The sequence below is a fragment of the Takifugu flavidus genome, chromosome 7 (genome assembly GCF_003711565.1).
Source record: "Takifugu flavidus isolate HTHZ2018 chromosome 7, ASM371156v2, whole genome shotgun sequence".
In the NCBI taxonomy this organism is placed as follows: domain Eukaryota; kingdom Metazoa; phylum Chordata; class Actinopteri; order Tetraodontiformes; family Tetraodontidae; genus Takifugu; species Takifugu flavidus.
The window spans coordinates 5,311,612-5,332,425 of record NC_079526.1 but is presented as its reverse complement, the minus strand read 5'-3'; the positions used below and the strand labels follow the sequence as shown (position 1 = coordinate 5,332,425).

Genomic DNA, 20,814 nt, shown 5'->3' with positions numbered 1-20,814 from the left:
GCCCCACCTGCCACAACACCAGAGTCCCGGATGTTAATCGCGCCGGAAGAGAAGAAGGTCCTTTCCCAGCCATCTTGTGGCTTCATCTAGCGAAGTATTCGCACCGATCCTCGCAGAATCGGAGGAAAATCCTGCTGAAGGGGCGCCATCATGCCCGTACAAATGCAAGAAGGTTTTGGCTGTCCCATAACTAATCGGTACGACCAGTTATTTGACGACGAGTCGGATCCGTATGAGCGGCTGAAGCAAGCCGAAGTAAAGAAGAAGGAGGCTCCTGCTCCTTCTGCCGCCAAGACAGCAGCTCAGGCTGCTAAACAGTCGAAAAAAGAGTCCCAGAAGGACCGAAAGACCCCACTGGTCGACAAAAAGGTGGAGATTCAGGCACCGGTGCCACTGAAAAAAGATGGTAGGTTGTATTTATGTTGTAATGGACAGTAGCTTGACAGGCTAACAGGATGCATTGGTTGCACACTAGCTAACAAGGCTTTGCTAAACCATAGCAACACGAGGACCACGCGGCTGCTTTTATGTTGCTGCTGGCTGTCAAGAGGCCACATTGACAGCACAAGTGTTGGGATGTCGGGCGAGCGCTTCACATTCACAGCTGGTTTACAGTGCTGCCTTCGGCCCTGTCCAACCGGCTCGACCCCAGAGGCAGCCCAAGACAAAGTTGCACGGGAATTGCGTGAACGCCTCTGTCAAGTCATGACCTGCTGTTAGGCCACTTGCGCTAGATCTCTCTTCTTTTTGTTCAAGTCAGTAGCGTCGGTAAAGACGCATCAATCTGCATTGTGCACGCTGAAAGTAATAGTTGGTAAAAGACGGTACTCGAAGCGGATTTATGGGGTATTAGAAGCCGCGCCGCCCACATGGTGCCCAACCTCGTGGTTGTATTGTGCGGTGAATTAACGCACGGCCCCAGCAGTGACACTTCTCCATTGGCGCACAGTGCGTGCACGCGATTGGCGTGTCGCGGGGCCTCGTCTTTCCTGTGCTGGTTTTTTGCGTGTGTTGCAGCGTGTTCGAGCCATTACGCCCCCCCTGAAGCGCGTGCTTCACAACCAGGAATTGGCTCTTAAAATGGACGCAGGTTCAGCGGCACCCAGCTCGCTACCATCATTTTGAGGCTGCCATGCGTGCTCATGTTGGAGGGGAGAGGATAAGACAGGTGCTGGGACTGCGGGGCAGCCAGCTGCTGCCCTGTTGTGGAGGCGACCTATTTTGGTAGCTGGGGCGATCGGTGGGACTTGTTGTGACACGGATCCAGGGCCAGTGAACCGTGCGCCACGGAGTAACACTATAGGTATTATTCGGGAGTGATCCAGTGATTGAACCAATCAGCACTTTTTTTTGAAAAGCCCACAAATACGCAGCCAGCCTGTTTTTACTCCTGTCACAATGTAGCTCGCCCACCTTTTTCAAAGTTTCTTTTTGCCTCCAGAAAAGTATTTTTTTTTTGTGCATTTGGGTTCAGGTGACACTTTCACTCTGTTACACTGAAGCGTGTCAGTTCTGTTGCGTAATCCTCCTGCTGTGGTTCCGTCCTAGGCGCCGGCATGAGGAGAATGGTCCGCAAACCGGAAGGCGAGGGACCCAGACCCCAGGGCGGAGAGGGGAGACCTCCCGCAGACAGAAGGCCCGTGGAAAGGCGGCCCCCACGCCGCTTTGAGAGGCCCGCTGGCGAAGGTGGTGAGAAACCTGAGGGAGGCGAGTTCTCAGTGGAAAAGTGAGTGCGTTTTCCAATCAACGCAGTGGAGTAATTCAACATCAGATAATTCCCATTCATTGTCAAAACTGCACTCTTTTATCTTAAGACCTGTCGGCGATAGGCCAATGAGAGGCCGTGGCGGTGGCGGTGGCAGAGGAGGCCGTGGAGGCAGAGGCCGCGGGATGGGCCGAAGCGATGGTTTTGATTCTAGAGGCAAACGGGAATTCGATAGACACAGCGGCAGCGATCGATCGTAAGTGCTTTTCTTCTGTGCGCCAAAAACGTTGGTTTTAGAGAGGTGCATATGTCTGGTTGAAGATGTTCCCCTGGTGTTTATGTCGAAATCCTGATGAAAGTAATTGTTTCAGTAGTCTGAAAGGTGAGGAGAAACGTGGAGGAGGAGGATCTCACAACTGGGGCACCGTCAAGGATGAACTGAAGTGAGTTTTTTTAAAAGAAGAACAAAACCTTAAAGCTGCAGCACACAAGAGTTGCCTTCTCATTTAATGTTCTATTAACAGACTTGGCTTTATAGTCAGATCTGTTTGTTTAGAGTTTAAAACTAACATTTAGAGTGGATGAATCTCAGTGGAGTGGATCTTCTAGCATTAAGCTGCTGTTCATTTGCAGTTTATTGAGTGATCAGTTGACCTTTTTCATAGTTCAAAATATCTAAAGGGGGAATTAATCTGGTGTCTTAAACTCTGTGAACATGCTAGGATGCTTGTGTACAGTGAATATTCCTGGCATTGATGGTTTTTCTGTCTTCCTAGCGAGCTTGACCAGTCAAACGTCACTGAGGAGAACCCTGAAGGAGAGGAGCATCCACCTGCTGACTCTGAGAACAAGTAAGTCTTGTGCTGATGAAACGTAAGTTAAAAGGAAGCAAGTTTGTAGTTAATCGTACTTGGTTGTATCGACCAGTTAATAATCAGTAGCCTAATGTGTTGTAGCGGGTTCCTTCACATGATTAATGCTTTTTATGAATATAAAGGGAAAACGAGGCTGAAGAAGTGAAGGATGAAGGACCTAAGGAGATGACTTTGGATGAATGGAAGGCGATGCAGGACAAGGAGCGCGCCAAGGTGGAGTTCAACATCCGCAAAGTCAAGGAGGGTGAAGACTGGCAGAAGGGATTTGTGCTGCACAAGTCCAAGGCAGAGGTGAGTTGGAGCTGGGATGCTCTCTGTCCTCAACCCTTTTGTGTCCCCGATGAAGCTCATTTCATGTCGACGCTTTGCGTTCCTCCAACACAGGATAAGAAAGTTGAGCTGATTGAGCCCGAGACTGAAGAGGCCAAGGTAACAATCTGCTGCTACACGTGTACGCGGTGGAAACATGCGCGAGGCTGAACATTCGCTTTGAATTCTTTCTCAGTTGGACGATCTTCATCACTTCCGGAAGCCAGCCAACGACATCACGTCCCAACTGGACATCAACTTTGGAGACCTTGGCCGTCCAGGACGTGGACGCGGCGGCCCACGCGTTGGACGCCCGGGCCGTGGACGCGGCGCCCCGAGTGGTGAAGCTCCGAGGCCGGTCCGCCCAGCGAGGTCTGATAAGGTAGGTCAACCCCCGCCCCGCCCCCAGTTTAAAATGGTAAATGAACAAAAATCTAACATGTTTGTGTTTTTTCTATTTTAGTCTTCTGCATCTGCACCCAATGTGGATGATCCAGAGGCCTTCCCAGCCCTGGCTTAAGCCCAGCAGCGGCTGTCCCTCAGGCCAACAGGAACCACTGAAGCACCTCCACCACGAGGCTTGCATGTTCCTGGAACCTTCAGCAAAATGGAGTCTTGCAGAAAAGTGTCCACGGCACTCAACTTAAGGACTGAGTTTTATCCAAAAAAAATTAAATCCATAAAAAAACAAAAGATAGGGGAAAAAAATTAATAAAAAAAAACAAAAAACAAGGACTTCTTGCTACTCTGGAGCAACTTATTGGTAGAGGTTTTGTACTTGGAAACAAAGTAGCAGGGATGTTTTCATACAGTATTTTTTTCAGAGGTTATGCACCGTGCGTCGCTGTACTTGCTGCTTGAAAATATGCATTTTGAGATGTTAGCTGAAGGAGAGCGTCTTTAGCTTGGTGTGAGCCATCGCCTGCTCGCTTTAAAATACACTGCACTGTGGGGCTCCGACCCAAGCTCATAAGCACTGCCACTCTAGGTTGTTCCTGATGACGTAATCACGCCACTATTTGAGATTTTCCAGAACCGTTTTAGTTTCTTTTAGCACTGGGATATCGTCTTGGAGGTCTATTCTTCTATGATCAGCCTCTTATCTATTTTCATAAATTCTTTCATAGACTGTATTTCACATGGTGCAACTAGGACATGCCTTATTCTTTGAACTGAGGATGCCGTCTACATTTGAATGCATATATAAAACGGCGCTTAAATCTATTTTATGGTTCTTTTTTGTACTAAGCTGAGACATGAGGTCACCCTTGAGGAACACGGACTCTCGACGTGCCGGTCATAGGACGTCAGGGAGATAAATTTGGAGGAATAACCGCGTGATGTTTTTGGGATGCTGTTCATCCTCGCCTGTTTTGTCTTTGATTACCGTGTGCAGGATTATCAACGCCTTTGCTTTCAAGAGTGACGGGAGGGTGGGGAAATGTCTCCCCCACAAGTCTGTTCCTGCACTCTTCTGTGCTCATCCTTTCCTCAAGTGTTGACTTGACCTGTAGCATCCTTCCTTCCACGGTGGCACCACTGCATAATTGCTCTGAAAGAAATACAGTTCATTGCGTTGGACAACTGAAGTGCTTTAGGAATGTGTGAAATCCAGCCCTGCTATTGGAGACCTCTGTCGGTAAATAAAGGTGGTCGATAAATGTTTTTGTACATGTTTTTTTTAAATCGCCAAAGTCTTCCAAATGCTCCTCGTGTTCAATGCAAAACGGGTGCGGGCAGATACTGGTCAGGACACGGGTGGATCTGATTCAAACGCTTTATTTTACCCGGTCTCCTCTTCCCCTGAGGTGCGCTACACAAGCATGTCGGTGTTCAGCTCACAACAGCAGAAGCTACAGGCTTTAGAGCTGCAGTTGGACTGTTCACGTGGGAAATAGTCAATCATTATGCACAATACAGCACAACCAACAAGATTTTTAAGTTAAAACGTGATTTCTACATTTAAAATAAGATTTGTAACAAGGAATTGACAATACTGCGACGGTGTCTTCGGTCGGAAGCCTCTGGATCCGAGCACCTGCGGAACTTTACAAGTGACGCGTGTGCTTATAGTTCTACTAAGTTCTTCACTTAGTGCCTTCTCAACCTGGCATAAAAAACAGTTTTTGGTGGTTAGTGTGTCCCTCTGCAAAGAAATTCAGACTAAGGCATAAATGAACATCAAAGCAGGTTTTGAAAGGCTGTCCTTGAGCTACAGTAGCCTGGCTTTTCTTCTGAGGTAGTTGGTGTTCTCTGCAGCACACGCACACACAAAATAACAAAGATGATCGTTTTATTTGCTTTCAAAAATTGTTCAGGAAGAATTCCCCACAGTTGATTTTGACAGCGTCCAGGGTCAGCTTTCCTCCAAACTCCAGCGAATCTCCGAAAAAATTGTGACTGGGGAAGAAACCCGTCATCTCTGGAAACTCTTCCTCCTCCTCCTCCTCCTCCTCCTCCTCGTCTTCAGGCTCGGGCTCGTGTGCGGAGATGTAGTCCACGGTGGCGTTTGTTTCCAGAGAGGTCTGATTTGAGCTGCTGGAGTCGTGAGAGAAGCTCTTGATGTAGGTGGTCAGCGGGTAGAGCAGTACGGTGGGCTTGGAGACGGGGCTCAGGCGGCTCGGTGACGGGGGCTGAGAGGAGGCGCCTGGCACCTCGGGGTGGCGGCTCTGCTGTGGCAGCTCCTCAACCTCCACCAGGATGGGATCATCCTCTGCCGTCACGCTAGACATACTCCACTGCAGCTGGAGCTTCATCTTCCCCTGCATCAATCAGAGAGCCGTCTTAGAGACGAGCCACATGCCACTGAGCGTTTGTGTTTGTCTGGGTACCGTTTGAAGGACGCATTCTTTGGCCCATTTACTGTTGGCGGGGTCAGGCACCTTCCCGGGCAGGAGGCTCTGGAGGTACGTCCGGACCCTGTGGAGCGTCACGGCAGAGAAACACTTATGAAGACACTTTCTGACAAGCAAATCCACATCGGCTGCTTCTCTCTGACCTCTGCTTCACTGCAGCGCTCTGGTACAGACACATCAGGAGGAGAACCATCATGGAGATGAGCACAGCCGCCAGTGGGAGGGTCACAAGCGGCGCCTCTGCAACAGTTACAATAAAACCGCCGTCAAAGCTCGTGAACGTGTCGGCTGCCGGGAGCCTGAACTCCTGCTGGAGCCTGAACTCCTGCTGGAGCCTTATGTCAGCGGCACAAGTGACTCACGCTGGATGAAGAACTTGACCTTCGACCTCGGCCCGATCGGGCCTTCCCCCACAGACGTTGAAGCGGTCATCCACAGGGTGTAGGTGGCTGGTGGCAGGTCCACAAGCCCATATGTCTTCTCTGATGCTGCTACAGGGACTGATACACACACACACACACACACGGACTATTTTATACAACACTACACACGGCTTGATAAAACCCCTCAGATTAACGCTTCTTACAAACTTGTCGGTCGCCGCTGCTGCTCTCCAAATAGATGGCATAGCCGGTGATACAACCTCCACGCTGGCCCCTGGGAATCTGCATCCAGCTCACGTTCACGTTGCTCCCCTCGACCTTCTCCAGGACCAACGGAACGGCCGCAGGGACTGAAGAGATCAGAAAAGTTGAAATCCAGCCAGTCTTCTAGTTGTTGCCTGAGCGGTCCAGCGCTCAGATCTTACCAGATTGTGAAGTGGCGACGCCCGTAAATCCAGTGCCACTCACAGCGTTGTCCCTGTAAACGGCGTACACGGCTCCTGCGTAACACTCAAAAGGATCGAGTCCTGTAAAAGAGGCACAGGGTGAAGTGTGATGGAGGGGTTCACTTCAGCCTGCCTGTTGTCATTTTCCTCGTCCCACCTGTTAATAGAGCACGACTGTCATTGAGTCCCAGTCTGATCCACTGGAGCTCCTCCAGTTTGTGGCCCTCGGGGTACCACTCCACCACGAATCCCGCCTGTCGCTCTGCAGTCTCAGCCTTTCTCCAGGAGATGGCGACAGAGCTCTGGTCCGTTATTTCATGCGCAATCTGGAGGGGCTTGGCTGGAACAGAAGGTGGCCGTGAGTGTCTGAGCTGTGCAACGGAAACACTTAGCAGCTGCCACTAGAACCTTTTTTGTGACGTGGGCTGATCTCGGCAGGGGGGGAACACCCCTTGGAGGTGCAAGACCGCACCTTCACTCCACAGCCGACACCAAACGGGACAGTGCAGTTCTTGGCATTGGCACCGAGTGTGGCGCTGAAGACCAGGCCAGAGTTCGGGCTGTGGACGCTGACCGTGTATTGCGTGATCTTCCCTCTGGCAGCAGAAAGATCCTCCTCCTACAGTCAGAGGTGTGAAGCGTGCGGAAAAAACCAGGAGACACATGACTTCTGTTCAGCGCTGCTTTTCTTGTGAAGTGAAACTGTCAGGTTTCTCTTAGAACTCTTTCAGCCATAGTGGTCAAGGGTTGAACTTTAAATTGCTCAAAACAGAGCAGGAAGCTTGGAAAGCGTGACTGTGGCTGCAGCGCTGCACACCCACAGCAGCGGTTTAGCGTGACACAAGCCATGTTCTCCTGGCGTAGGCCCTCAGGCCGCAGTGGCTTCAGTTCAGGGTCACTGGACTCCTGGTAGAGGACCTTTCAGAGACATCTCCTCGGTCCTAAAGGAGCCGAAGCCCTCGCTGTTGTTACCGTTTTTGAAACTCACCTTCCAGTAAACTCTCAGGGATTTAACATCAGCCTCCACATGCCAGACATCCGGCTCGGTGGCAGGAGCTGAAACAAATAGTTCCTCAGTAAGCAACTTCATATCTAAAATTCCTGAATGATGCAGCTTTGTGAAAAGTTCCGCAGACCTCACATCTGACGGAAATGAGTAACACTTCCGAGAAACCCCATTGCTGTCTGAATCAATGAAAACATCCACGTTTCATTTGAAGTGACACCTGAGGTTTCGTAAATTTAAATGAGGTTTCTTTTCCGGCCTGGTCATTTGAAGTCGCACTTCCCTCGTGGTGAGTTGGAGCAGAGATATCTAGATATTCAGTTCTTCCAAATCAGGATGCACTGCTTGTTTGTTGATTTTCTTTGAAACGTGGCCCATAAATTTGAATGAAAGCATATTAACAGTGAGGGGAATCCATGCCGTGTCTCTTCTGGAGGGCTAAAGCGGCGTAAACATAAATGACCACACCAGAATTCTAAATACACAGCGTTGTTTCTATTTAGTTCACTCCAACTTGACATTATTTATACACTATCTCTTAGGATCAAGATTATCTTCTTTCTTAAAGCAATGGCGGGAAGAAAAAAACTTGAAACCCTGAGCAGGACCAGACTCATGTCGTCTTCTCCCCTTCTTTAAGAGCCATATGTTCAGACCCAGTTCTATTTGCGTTACAGGCCACAGCTCAATAATGCCTCCGTCTTAAAGGGATCCTATCTACAGTCACTGGGCGCCTGATAAGCTCACAAAACCCAAAATGCAGATATGATCTGATCACTTGTGTGGATAAAGATCCATGATGGCGTGTTTAACCGCAGCTAGAATGAACGCTGTTCTTACCCTCTTCTTTAGTCCAGCTGGACACATCTGCGCTCCACTGACTCCACACTCCTGTCTTAAATCTGGCCCTGGCCCTGAAATGGTACAACCGGTAGGGCCGGAGAGAAGAGATAGACCGGGCCAGGCTCAGAGTGGCCTGCCCCCCCTGAGAGGCAGAAGAAATGCGTCAATTGCCTGATTCAGAAAGTCTGAACGGTGCTCAGTAACACCTGCTGCTGTGCACTGCGTCTTTTAGCTTCTGCAGCAGTAAGAGTTCAAAGGTTTACGTTCATCTCTGACTTTGGCTTTGAATCTGCAGGACTCTCTGTGGTTTCAAAGCTCGGCTTCTTTGTCAAAAAAAGCCCCGAGAGGTTGCCAAACACACCTCTTACCGAGTCTGGGAGCGACGTCCATGCGTCTGCTTCTGACCGGTACTGGATCTCCAGGGTCTCAACCCTCACAGACTGCGTCACATTGATGAGGCACTCTTGAGAGGAGCAGGTGGGGGGGCTGAGATCTGGGGCCGATGGCATCGCTGTTTTAGAAACGAGCGTTACACATCACAAACTTGAAACTCAGAGAGAGAGAACAGAGCCCCTGTTTTCACCGTCTCACCAATGTCACTCAGCGTGTAGTTGATGGGCACGGACTCTGCAGAACCCAGAGAATTTTTGGATTCCACCCACACAGAAACCTGCTGGACAGAGCCGGAAACGGCCAAACTGGCCGAAAGGAAGTCAGCGCCATTCCTGGAGACGGCGTACATGACCGGTCCCGGGGTGTGTTGTCCAGACGGAGTTCTCACCCTGAAACACACGTGAGCAAACTCTGTTAGAGAGCTGGTGCCAGCGGGCGTTTGGTGAGCGGACGTTTGGCAGACCCACCACAGCGAGGAATTCGTGGTCAGAAAGGTGTCCCGTCCTCGGTCCCAAGTGCACAAAACAGTCCTGCTGTCATTAGTTTGGACCTCGTAGACGCAAGAAATGTTGCTGGGGAGAGCTGGTGCATCTGAAACCCCAAAAATGGTTTGACTAGAACACCAAAACACTGACTTTTTGTGAGTGTTTTCTTAGTTGGATCCTTCAGAATCACTAGAGGTCCAATGGGACATTTAACGCCAATGTCTGTCTCCTGTTTGCGTTTTTGTTGACTGTGTGTGCATTTAAGCTTGAAATAGTCACAGCTACAGCAAAGAGCGCAATTTATAGTTTTGAGGAAGCAAAACATCTTTAGTTTTCCACAGCAGCTGAAGTGTAAAGCAGAGTACACTGCGAAGCACTCGGGAGCACTTTGAGTTTGGAACTGGAACCTCCCCGAAACATCAAAGTGCTGCGATGGAGCGACCCAAGAAAACGTGAGGAAAGATTTTACGCTCACATCCAGTGAAGATGTCCATGCCGCAGGAGTCAGGGGCCTGAGGACAGTCACACTGGCAGCTGTAGGTCTTGTTCATGGTTATATTCGCCACATTAAAATACACAGTTGTTGAGTTAAAGACTTCATGACCCTGTAGGCTGGGCGGGTGGTCGCTGCACATGGACCTCTTGCACTTGCACGGGCACTTAAAGGTGCAGTAGACCTTAAAACTGGAGCCGAGCTCCACCACGGACCCTGCAGTGGACATGATGGAACAGGAGTTCTCGCCTGGAGGCGTAAATAGAGATTTTACGTTCAGTAAATCGCTCATTTATACATAACAATGGATTACAGAGTTAATTATGATGGAGGAAATGGTCGCAACTGCACAAAATGTTAGTCACAAACTTTGCCTTCGTATTGTAAGCAATTAAATCTAAAAACGCGTTCACCTGCGCAGAGCTGCGGGGCCAGCACGATGACAGCGGTGAAGAAGGTCCATGATGGCAACATCACCGCCATGAGTCATCAGCACTGGTCTCTGTGAGCTGCTGGAACTAGATTTTTTACCTTAAAACAAACCATAATGCAAATGATCTTACTCGGTTCTTAAAGGTCTAATTGTTATCTCTATATTCGCCGCACAAGACTTTTATTTATCTCCCACTTGCTGCCGTTACGCGTAAACGCGCAGAGCTAAAACCACCAATCTGAAGCCGAGTGGTGGAAATAAAAGAAGACAAAACAAAGTCTGCTCACCGAGATTTCACATCCCATTATCACCCTAGTTTTTATGGCCTTTGAGACGCCTGAAGCTCTTGACTGCCGTCACGTCCTCCGGAACAACTGCGCAGCGTCGGATCCAGAGACGCGGCCACACTAAGCCGCCTACTGCCGAGAGCTTTTCACAAACCGAGAGAGAGAGAGAGAGAGAGAGAGGGGGAGAGAGAGAGAGAGAGAGAGAGAGGAGAGAGAGAGAGAGAGAGAGAGAGAGAGAGAGAGGAGAGAGAGAGAGAGGGGGAGAGAGAGAGAGAGAGAGAGAGGAGAGAGAGAGAGAGAGAGAGAGAGAGAGAGAGAGCGGGGGGGGGGGGGGCACGCAGAGAGATACAGAGAGAGACGTTCACCGAGTACCTGAACATTCGAAATGCTAAAAGATCATCTTAACTAGTGACGACGAGCAAAATACGTGTTGTGAGGACTGTCTCATAAGCTCAGCATTGTTTTTCCACTGAAAACATCCGAATGTGCAGCCCAAGTCATTACAGGTCAGTGAAAGGGCCCTGGGCCCTGCATGGTGGGTGGTGATGGAAAATGTAGTTCTTAATCCAGGTAAATATTCTTAAATCTGGTTCATTGGAATCTAAAAGTTACCAGTAGTATCGATACTCAAGTAAAATGAACCAAAAAGCTAATTTAGTAAAGTGGAAAAGCAAATTTACTTAAAATCTTTTGCACAATTAACATTTATTAACCAGAGCTTTAACAAATTAATTTGTTCAACTTCAGTTTCTAAAAGGTAAAGTAAAACACAACTCAGCAGAATTTAAAGGTCTGCAAAAAAAGCATTTATTAATAATCTTTTTTTGGGGAAAAAACAAAAGCACAAGGACAGCTGAGTTCTGAACACAGGCCCAGGTTCTGGGTTTGATTGTTTGTATTGCCAGCATGCAGCAGAATTCAACACCAGGACCTTTGACCTCACACATTTCCCATCATGCCCTGTGCGTAAATGCTCGCATCATCAGCTTGTGGCTCTGCAGCCATCTACCAATCCTTCTCATCTTTACCCACAGGATGTGGCAGAAATGCTTTAAAACCCATCGGATCACGGATCAGTTAACCACCGATATTGAATCTGTGAAGGCCGTAATGTTCAGCTGCTGCTTATGAATGACGTGTTCCTGCAGTGATGTCCCCACGGAACCAAGCCCGAGGAACCAGGCCCACGGAACCAAGCCCGAGGAACCAGGCCCGAGGAACCAGGCCGAGGAACCAGGCCCGAGGAACCAAGCCCGAGGAACCAAGCCGAGGAACCAGGCCCGAGGAACCAAGCCCGAGGAACCAGGCCCGAGGAACCAGGCCCGATGAACCAGGCCCGAGGAACCAAGCCCGATGAACCAGGCCCGAGGAACCAGGCCCGAGGAACCAAGCCCGAGGAACCAAGCCCGAGGAACCAAGCCCGAGGACATGAAGGCTACCATCTGGTACCACTGTTGTGTTGTGCAGGAGGGGACTTTCCCCAGCTTCGGATGTGCTGATGTACTAAACTAACCGATCGCAGCATCGTGGAGAGTTGAGAGGTGATCTGGAGAAGGCGTGTGGATCCCAGGGATCCCTCATCTGTAGCTCTCCTTCAGGTTTCTCCTTTTCCCTAAAGGGGTTTAAAGTTTTTTATGAGCCGGTACCAGGGTCTATGGTCAGAGGATGTCACATGTCCGAGGCAACATGCGGCGTTCTTCTATCCACCTGATGTTTTGATCTTTGCTGGAGGAAGTGAGAAAGCTGTCAGGAAGTCTTTAGAACAGCGTTGAACAGCATGTCGGAGCGACGCTTTAGGCAGAGGCGCATTGTGATACACACTGGGCGTGTGCTGGCAGGGTTTCACACATAACTTCACATGCTAATCTAACCAACAACCCTGAAATACATGATATCAACTCACAAATGCTGGCACAAGGTGTAACCATGGCAACTATGCTTCTTTAGAACACCACACAAGGGTTAACTTTTACGGGCTCAGTTCTGTTTGCTCTCATGGAGGCAGATACTGCTGTTGAGGTTTCACTGTTTTCAAAGGGCAGATTTTAGTGGTCAGAATTGAGAAATTCATCCAAAAAAGGAACATCAAGGTCATTGACACTCTGCAGCAAGTCTCTCAGATTTAGTTCATAAACTTCTGCTCACAATGTTCTTCCTGCACACCAGAGGCCACGTGTCTCCAGCCAGATGGTTGTTCTATAGAAAACCACCACAGGCTTTAAAATAATGGACTTGTTACTTATTACCATAGGGTTGTCAGCTCTATTCCCTGCCTCCACAACCTCATACTCATGTATACTAAAGGCACAGTTTGTTTGCCCTCCATGGACCAATAACAGAAAGCCTTCAACTTCTGTGTGACCTGATCTCAACTCAGTGAAGGCTACAATAACACGATGACATTTGGACCTCACGATTGTACGAGACTCCTCTCTGTCACATTTACAGAAGTCGATGACATTTAAGTTGAGGACAAAAGTCTGGAGACTCTGATGCAACGCTAAGTCCTAAAATGGGTGACAACATTAGCAGCTGTGGAACTTCTACCCTCCTGGCAGAGGACCGGGTGAGACTGCTTAGTCCAGGGGACATCTACAATGTCCTGTCCCACGTAGTTTAGAGAATGTGAGGATTAGAGTAGAGGATCATCTCCAGCATGGTTTTTTTTAACACTTTAGGTTGTATGGAGAATCCATTGTGCTCTCACAGACAGAGCTGCAGGCAGGAGCCACTTGAGGAAAATACCCATCATACATTGCTGTTCCTGGCTTATTCGGAGGTAAATCAGGGTCTCTCGCCGTGTAGTCCATTATTTCACACTGCGGTAACTCCAGAGCGGAGGACTTCACGTCCTCCTCGTCCTCTGATGCCCTCTGTCCCACAGAGAATTCAGGCTGAAGCAGGTTCCTCTGAGGAGCCTGAAGCAACAAAGTACCACCAACAAAGCAGAGAGTCACTGAGGGAGAATCCGCAACTGCACTGGGGAAAAGATCACCCACTAATCCCCCAGGTCCCTCCCAGCATCCCTCCCTCCCGTCCTCCAGGCTGCCTGGCATTCCCCACTGCTCCTCTTCACTTTCCATCTCAGACTCTTGAGGCGCCACCAAAGCAAGCTGGGGTTTGTAGCTGACGTCATGGCCCAGAACGCTGGTGTGAGCCGCTGTCTCAGGATCCTGGGTCAGCAACGGGCTCTCAGCTGGGAGGGGTCCCGATCCAGCCTTCGGTCCATCAGCGGGGACGCTGGGGTATATGTCCTCCTGGAGATGAGACTGATGGGGGACAGTGGAGGGTCGAGGAAGGGAGACGATAAGGTGGGTTCATTTCCATCCAGCTGAAAACGAACAAAGAAACGTAAAGACAGTTACCCTCTGAGAGACGCTACATCCGAAACCCCCAAGAAACGGATGAATAAATCAATGTTGTTCTTTTTGGACATTGGAAGACGCTGTTTTTATTCGCAGAAGTGATTCTTTTGATTCTTTTTTCCAGGACAGAAAAGGGATTCGCGTGGTGACCGGACCTGGTCGTTGACGCCTTGATTTGATTACCTTGAGAAGCCTGATGGCCACACTGTTGCCTGGTCTTGGTAACGGCTCGTCCAAACAGGCAGGTCTCCAGGACAAACATTTCTTTTTGATCCTGCGGATTGAAGCATAAAGGGCCCTTGAATTCCCGCTCACTGTGAGGCGCAGTGGTGACGTGCAGAAGTTATCGTGCAGCTTCTGCAGCTTTCTGTTCATGTCAGAAACTCAGAGGATCCTGTGGCTTTGCTGCTGCTGCTGCGGCCTGATCTTCTGTGAAATGAACCGCTGATTGTGATCCCGGTTGCGAGGGAAATAAAACCTGCCTATTCGACATCCCATGCGCGTGTGCGACATCATCAAACTGTTACCTCTCCTTCACACAACCGATGCACATCAGGTTGATGATCATGGCCACGAAGACGACGACGATTAAAGCGGTCACGATCAACGGAGACAAATCTAGAGGGGACAAGAAGGCGAGACAGTGCAAATGTTTATTCTTCGCGAGACAGGTTTTACAGGCCGTTCACGTGTGAGGGGACGGACCCGCAGGCAGGACGGCTGGATGGTAGATCTGGATCCCCCGAAGTCCCTCCCCTGCTGAGGTGGACGCAGTGGCCTGCAGAACCAGGGTTCCTTCAGGACAGTCCAGCCACTTCTGTCCAGGCCCAGAGCCATTCACCGTCACTGAGGAGGACAAGTGTTACATTTAGAGACTGGAGAAACCAGCGTCTTCAGCTTAAAAAGATACCCTCCTTCCTCAATATATTTTCTTTTACTAAGCAGATAGTACAATTGTAGTCATTAAAAAAGGTCTTTTACACATTCCAACCGTGCAGGTGGAGCAACAACATCCAGCACTGAGCAGAAAGGATACAAAGAACAACTCCAGCCCGGAGGAGAACCAACATGGCCTCCCTCACATGGCTGATGTGTTTCTGAAGAGGAAACCATGGTTGCAATTTGCAATGCAAGTGCCACAAATAGCAGAGGAGAAAAGGAGAACCTGCTTTTCTTTCTTTTTCAGTCAGTTTGCAGCAGTTATTTAGCCAGGAATATCTCCAAAAACGCTCTTTTTTAGAATACAAAAACAGTAGAAGAACACAAGACACCACACCTGTATTATAACATCAGTGGAGGCTCCCCCCCCCACCCCCAACACTTGAGGTACATCTAATGTAACTGCAACCAGAAAGTAATTTCATAGAGTCTCCAGGTGGTTTTTTTCAGGCAAAATGAAAAGCAAAGCTTAATCCCAGGGCACACAGCTCTTAAGCAGTTGTAGTAAAGGAAGTGGACAGACTGAAGGGTTGGCAGGCTGAGAGCGTAGCAGCCACATGCTTCCTGTTGGTGGTCAGAGATGTTTCTAGAAAAGTCAGCCATTCACCGTTGAAACAATGGTGGAAACCAGCCTTGGAAACGCCAGTTGTAGACAGGCTTCGTGGACAATGTGACCATTTCTGCACAATTTATAGCCCGAAAAAATGATAGAAACTGTCCACCACCTTGAGTTGAGGGGATCAAAGTCACTACCTTACAGGGAGGGTGAGGTGAAAAACCCTGCTGATGCAATAAAGGCTTGTGGGAGGGGACTGTCGGTGAAACGCTGGCGGTGCGTTTTCCATGAGGTAAAAGCATGTTAAAAACAGCCCATGTGCACTACCGCATACATGATTTCCCCACACATGAACATCTGACCACCCACAGACACACACAGACACACACACACACACACACAGACACACACACACACACACACGCGCGCGCAGGCACACAGCTACTAAAACAGGAAACGCTTACAGTTTACACACCTCAGATGAAACCAAAGAGTAATTTCACTTGAAGAGAAAATAGTTATCCTCTGCAGTTGTCTGGCAGGTCTCAGCCCAACAATGTTAACTCGCTTGAAGAAATTAGAGGCATAATTATTGTCATTGTGCCCCCCAGGGAGGGTTTTGCTGCCCTGCAACTACTGATGAATTGTAAAAGTGCTATTGTAGAAAAGGGGGGATGGTGAACTGATAAATGCAAGATGAAACATTAAAATGATTCTCATCTCAATAATTTACTGTGGATTTTAGTTGTATATAAATGGAACCCCTGAGGCCTCCCCTCACCTTTGTACTCAGTGCTGCTGAAGTCCAGGGTCTGCAGGTAGATGCTGTAGGCTGTGATGAAGCCCCTCTGCTGGTCTACAGGCAGACTGTCCCACTGGACCAGGATCCTCTCAGGCTCCCGCCTCAGCACTGACAGACTGGGACCGGACACCGGCTCTAATTCACATAATCGGACAGAGTGTGAGGGGCTTTTTAAAATATGAAGCATTATGGTTGGAGGGTGTGTGTGCCTCTTACTCTGCTCTCTGGAGTAAACCTGTTTGGATGACGGCTCGCTGACGCCAGCACTGGTCACAGCGTAGAGCGAAACCTTGTACCTCACGCCTGCACTCAGACCTGAAATCAGTCTCATTAGACCTCCAGCAGAGTTCTCAACCATCCACCTCTGGGAGAATAATTTAGAATACTGTCAATTATCGACAATGTGTAATTCGGAATGTGGCCAAAAGAGGTCAGTGTCCCTCTGCACTGCGCCACTTCCTGATTTCTAGAGTTTTCTGAATTTGTCAAGCTTAAATGTTTCAATTCACCAAACCTTTCAGAATTGGTAACCTTATCATTTCACTAATGAAGGAGGGAAAAAGTCACTATTTTGTTTCTAGTTCAAATTCTTAAATAACTGAGAAATTAGTTTAATACCATATGATAAAAATACTGATCTAATTGTCAGTGCAAATACATTTTGAATTAATCTTCACAGTTCCAATCAATCCAGATTGGCAATTTGATGTCAGGGATCAGTTGGGCAAGTTATAAGCTTCTTAACTCCAGTGAATCTAATCTGCATACACTGAAACTGTCAATCAAATCAATCAAATATATAAATAAAACGTGGCTGTCAGACTCAGAGTCTCTAGCTAGGAACTACCTGGGGGCTGCGTTGCTGTGACTGCCAGGAATAAAATAAAATAAAAAGCTGTTAATTATGGCGACATCAGGCTGACATAGCTGACAACTGGGTCAATACCTGTGATGGAGGTGTTGTTTTGATCGTTAGCCAGCCTTTTCCACTGGGGCTCCGTCACAGCCAAACCTGCCCATTCTAACACAAAGTGCAGCAGTTCACCCCCAGTTTCCTCCCTCAGCCACAGCCAGGAAACCAACAGAGCACTGCCGTTGTCAGCAGGAAGAACCTCCCTCAACAGCGTCCCAGATACCCCTAAACAGACCATGAGAAAACGTGCTGAAGTTCTCCTCCTGCTTCAGCAGGTACTGTTTGATATTTGGTGTCTCATTGTTCATATTCGTGCACCTGAACGTCTGAGCGACACATTTGCAGGTGGCGATGTTCCATACAGGGTGGCGGCGCTGACGCTTACGGCCTGGAGCCCAGCTGGGACCTGAAACGTGCACTGTCTCAGAACAGCAGAGTAGTTCCTTTCCTCCATGTTCTCTGCAGAGATCTTGTAAAATTGCACTTCTCCGCTGAAATCTTCAGGAGGTGGAGGCTGTAGAAGTCCATCCGTTATTACAATCATGACATGAATGATTACCACGATCTGGTTTCATTTACAGGGTTATGACACATTACCTTCCACATAACTGTCACATTCTGCCCCTTATCTGCCCCCAGGTTTCTTAAGATCCTCCACACGTGCAGCTGCTGAGATGGACCTAAAGATAAGCTCTTGGGTTTATGAATGGTCTCAAACTCTCACGTCACAGTCACATTGGCATCAGAGCTGCTAGCTTGCCTTTTCCAGGGCTCCTCGCCTCCGCCGAAAGGCTCCATCGGCTGCAGAAGGACTTTTGACTGTTGGCAGTGCTGTTTGTGCAGCTGGGATTGAGCGTCCTTCTCAGATGACACGTTCTCATCTGGAACGTGTATTCGGTCAGGGGTGCCAGACCCAGCACACGCACCAGACCCTCGCGGATCTCCGTCGCCTCACGGGCTTCCTGAAAACACGACGGCTTTAGATCAGATCCCCCGTTCGCTTCCATGTCAGGACCTTCGTGAAAGCTCAGTTTTACCCAGCTGCCATTGCCCGTGCGAAGCCTGATGTAGGATTTGAGGTACCGTGAGGATTCAGTGGTGTTCCACTGCAGTAGAGCCGCCAGAGTGGTACTTTCAAAGGTTATTGCACGATGCGAGGAGCCTCTGGTATCACTGTGGGAGTTTAAAAAAACAGATTAACCCATGACAACGATGAGCCGCAGAAGCTTCTTGGGCTGGGAATTTACCCGACTTACCCATATCCTCCAAACAGAGGTAAACTGGATCAGACTGGGACGATCCAAAATGGTTGTGGGCCATGACGTTCACCTGGTATTTGCCATCCTCATCGATCGCTGATCGCGGTACCTTTGCGCTTCCATTGACGTGGGTCAGTATTATTTGGGTCCCGTTTTCCCTGACAACAGAGGTCCAGCGGGATGAGAACAGGCGCGGTGTAACATGGCAACAGCACCGACAACAACGCCACACCTGCTGACCGAAATGTTGTAGATGGTGTTGAGGTGCGTTTCCCGCCCTCGTTCCCACGTGCACTCCAGAAATGGCGCACTCCTCCACGTTTCGCACCTGACATTTTGCGGTTTATCGGGCGGAACTTGAGGAAGCGAGCACAGAGAGCACGATGAAAAGAAACGTGACGCCAACGTGAAGGTCGAGAGGTGAGCGCACGTACGGCCAGCCTTCAGGTCCAGTCCGCAGACCAAAGTTTTCCCCGAAGGATTCCATGTCCTGCAGATCACCGTAGTCAATGCCGTCTGGATGTTGACCAAACTGTAGCTCACAGTGGTGGAGTTGATTTTCTCCACTGTGCACTGCTTTTCATTTACTACCATATATATATTTTTCCTGGAAGAAAAGCATTGGTGAACGTCTGAGGACGTCTGGAGCAGAGGTGAGACCTCACGCTCAGGGGTCCTGGTTAGGGGCGTGTGATGGATAAATGAGTCAACTTTCTTCCTTCTTACCAATGTGAACAGTTTTCCCTGTGACAGTAAATGGTCAGGTTGGAGCCCAGCAGGACAAGTGGAGCTGGTTCTACCGTCAGGTAGCCGCAGCAGTTCAATTTGAAGCAGCCAATGAGCAGCAGAGGACATTCTGGCCGGAAAAAAGGGAGATGAAGAAAGTCCTCATTTCCACTTCAAGCCTCCAACTGAATGCAGAAAGAGCTGAAATAGTACTCACGAAGGATGGAAAGAATGAGGAGCAGAATACTGCATCTCCACCCAGAGAAGAGGAGGTTCATCCTTGCCTGATCTCTTCAAACACCCTCAGCCACACACCCGATCCACGTCTTTCCCAAATCCTTTCAAACATGTGTCGTCGAGAACAGCCTGGCTGTCACAGCTGATAACGCACGTCTTCCTCCTCCGTTCTTAAAGTTCCTGCAAATCAGATACAGCTCAGAAGAATTTTATGTCTTTGCCGTGTTGTCTAATCGAGCTCTGAGATCAGGCAGACTTGAGCGTATGAGCTTCCTCTGACGTCTGATACAGATCTGCCTTGAGTGATCAGTCTTGTACACATGAAACACCTTAAAGAGGTTAGTGACCTAGTTTGGTGGTATTTCTGGTTAAACTCGGATGATTGCCGTCATGACGCTGGCCCACTTAAGCGTTTCTGTTCACTTTAAATGTCACTGTTATCAGAAGCAGCCTAAAAACACTCAGCTTTGGAGTTTGAAATCTAAAAGATGCTGATCGTGTTTCTGAATGTAACTCTCAGAATTTGTAGGTGGACGCAGGTTCTCTTGGTCGTCTGGTGGTGCGATTTGGTGCGACTCTCAGATCTTTCTCTTTTTTTTCCCCATTTCTAACTTCAGACGTTGTCACGGGGAAACCCAGGAGTCAAGTGCGTATGTGCTCAAAAGAAGAAACCTCAGAGATGAAGGTTCAAAGCTTGATGTTCTTGCTAAAAAAGGAGTTTATACAAGAATGAGTCTGTCATTGTTCAACGGACGGAAAATCTTACATTTTGTACAGATAAGAACTCCAAAACAGGTTATGTGCTTATAAATCTGATATGAATCCAATAATAATCTATAATAAATCCAATTTTAGACTTTTAATCCTCTGTAATGCCTTTTATAGTTGTGGGGGGTAAAAAAATTGTTGGTGAGGGCAATTTTAGACTGATCTGAGTCTCCTATGACAAGTTTTGGACAAGTGGAACACTTCTGGGTACAAGGACAGGGACAGTTATGGACCCCAAATATGACCCCACCTTTTCTCGGGTCTTTGGGCCCACAGCCCTCGACGGGCCGTGTTCTGCCCCCCCACCATGCACCTTTCAGGGATGGTTGCGGGGTCCTTCAGGGCCTGCTTGCTCTTCTCATGTTTTAATATCCCTTATGGGTTTTTAGCATCCTTGAAGTCTGAATGTGCTCTACGATGGTCTGTCTACACCAGGCAGGGCCAGAGAGCTGCCCCCCATCATATCTCTCAGAGACCTTGCTGATAAACTAAAGCTTGTGTGGTACAGGGAGGGTGTGTCAAAGTCAGGTGCCGCTTTTATGATTTGACTTCTGCCTCACAGACAATTCTGACAGTGACAAATTGATTTTTTTCTCTCTCTCTCTTTTATTTTCTAATCTACAGTTTCACCATTTGGTTCATGTTTCCTCACAAATCACCAGAGCCAATTGAACAGAATTCTGGAAAAACATTTGCTTGGATCTTAATGCCTGGAAAAATATTTGTGACGAATGTT

General features: G+C 48.7%; 3 protein-coding genes across 4 annotated transcripts; 1 reads left to right on the top strand and 2 right to left on the bottom strand.

The window, feature by feature from the left end:
- Positions 1 to 39: 39 nt before the first annotated feature.
- On the top strand, positions 40 to 4,550 carry serbp1a (SERPINE1 mRNA binding protein 1a). Of its 2 annotated transcripts, none has more exons than XM_057039114.1 (9): positions 40 to 406; positions 1,549 to 1,726; positions 1,815 to 1,961; positions 2,080 to 2,148; positions 2,482 to 2,556; positions 2,703 to 2,871; positions 2,965 to 3,009; positions 3,086 to 3,271; positions 3,353 to 4,550. In XM_057039114.1, exons 1-9 carry the CDS (start codon positions 151 to 153, stop codon positions 3,407 to 3,409), a joined length of 1,182 nt encoding a protein of 393 aa, XP_056895094.1. In that variant the 5' UTR covers positions 40 to 150; the 3' UTR covers positions 3,410 to 4,550. The 2 variants fall into 2 exon arrangements, with proteins under 2 accessions (XP_056895094.1, XP_056895093.1); XM_057039113.1 differs by having other exon boundaries at positions 2,077 to 2,148.
- A 102-nt stretch (positions 4,551 to 4,652) lies between these two features.
- On the bottom strand, positions 4,653 to 10,650 carry il12rb2 (interleukin 12 receptor, beta 2a). Its single transcript, XM_057039041.1, has 16 exons — positions 10,514 to 10,650; positions 10,207 to 10,324; positions 9,776 to 10,042; positions 9,283 to 9,406; positions 9,014 to 9,204; positions 8,791 to 8,933; positions 8,420 to 8,564; positions 7,562 to 7,629; positions 6,982 to 7,192; positions 6,731 to 6,913; positions 6,553 to 6,654; positions 6,331 to 6,477; positions 6,107 to 6,244; positions 5,888 to 5,984; positions 5,721 to 5,808; positions 4,653 to 5,651 (listed from the first exon to the last, which is right to left on the bottom strand). The coding sequence occupies exons 2-16, from the start codon at positions 10,274 to 10,276 to the stop codon at positions 5,193 to 5,195; spliced, it is 2,433 nt and encodes an 810-aa protein (XP_056895021.1). The 5' UTR covers positions 10,277 to 10,324; positions 10,514 to 10,650; the 3' UTR covers positions 4,653 to 5,192.
- A 551-nt stretch (positions 10,651 to 11,201) lies between these two features.
- On the bottom strand, positions 11,202 to 19,873 carry il23r (interleukin 23 receptor). Its single transcript, XM_057039032.1, is given in 18 exon segments — positions 11,202 to 13,772; positions 13,775 to 13,844; positions 14,062 to 14,152; positions 14,406 to 14,496; positions 14,584 to 14,724; positions 16,155 to 16,310; positions 16,392 to 16,490; positions 17,122 to 17,313; positions 17,407 to 17,602; positions 17,686 to 17,768; positions 17,849 to 18,050; positions 18,126 to 18,235; positions 18,238 to 18,261; positions 18,345 to 18,505; positions 18,580 to 18,703; positions 18,782 to 18,954; positions 19,074 to 19,203; positions 19,291 to 19,873. Coding segments are annotated over 18 exon segments (2,697 nt in total). The 5' UTR covers positions 19,352 to 19,873; the 3' UTR covers positions 11,202 to 13,179.
- Positions 19,874 to 20,814: the final 941 nt, after the last annotated feature.

Coding starts and splice junctions, on each gene's coding strand:
- serbp1a (XM_057039113.1), top strand. CDS start 151: ATGCCCGTACAAATGCAAGAAGGTTTTGGCTGTCCCATAACTAATCGG. Junction 407..1,548: donor GGTGCCACTGAAAAAAGATG/GTAGGTTGTATT, acceptor GTTCCGTCCTAG/GCGCCGGCATGAGGAGAATG. Junction 2,872..2,964: donor TGCACAAGTCCAAGGCAGAG/GTGAGTTGGAGC, acceptor CCTCCAACACAG/GATAAGAAAGTTGAGCTGAT.
- il12rb2 (XM_057039041.1), bottom strand. CDS start 10,276: ATGGCGGTGATGTTGCCATCATGGACCTTCTTCACCGCTGTCATCGTG. Junction 8,934..9,013: donor CTACACGCTGAGTGACATTG/GTGAGACGGTGA, acceptor TTTCTAAAACAG/CGATGCCATCGGCCCCAGAT. Junction 8,565..8,790: donor GGACGTCGCTCCCAGACTCG/GTAAGAGGTGTG, acceptor TCTGCCTCTCAG/GGGGGGCAGGCCACTCTGAG.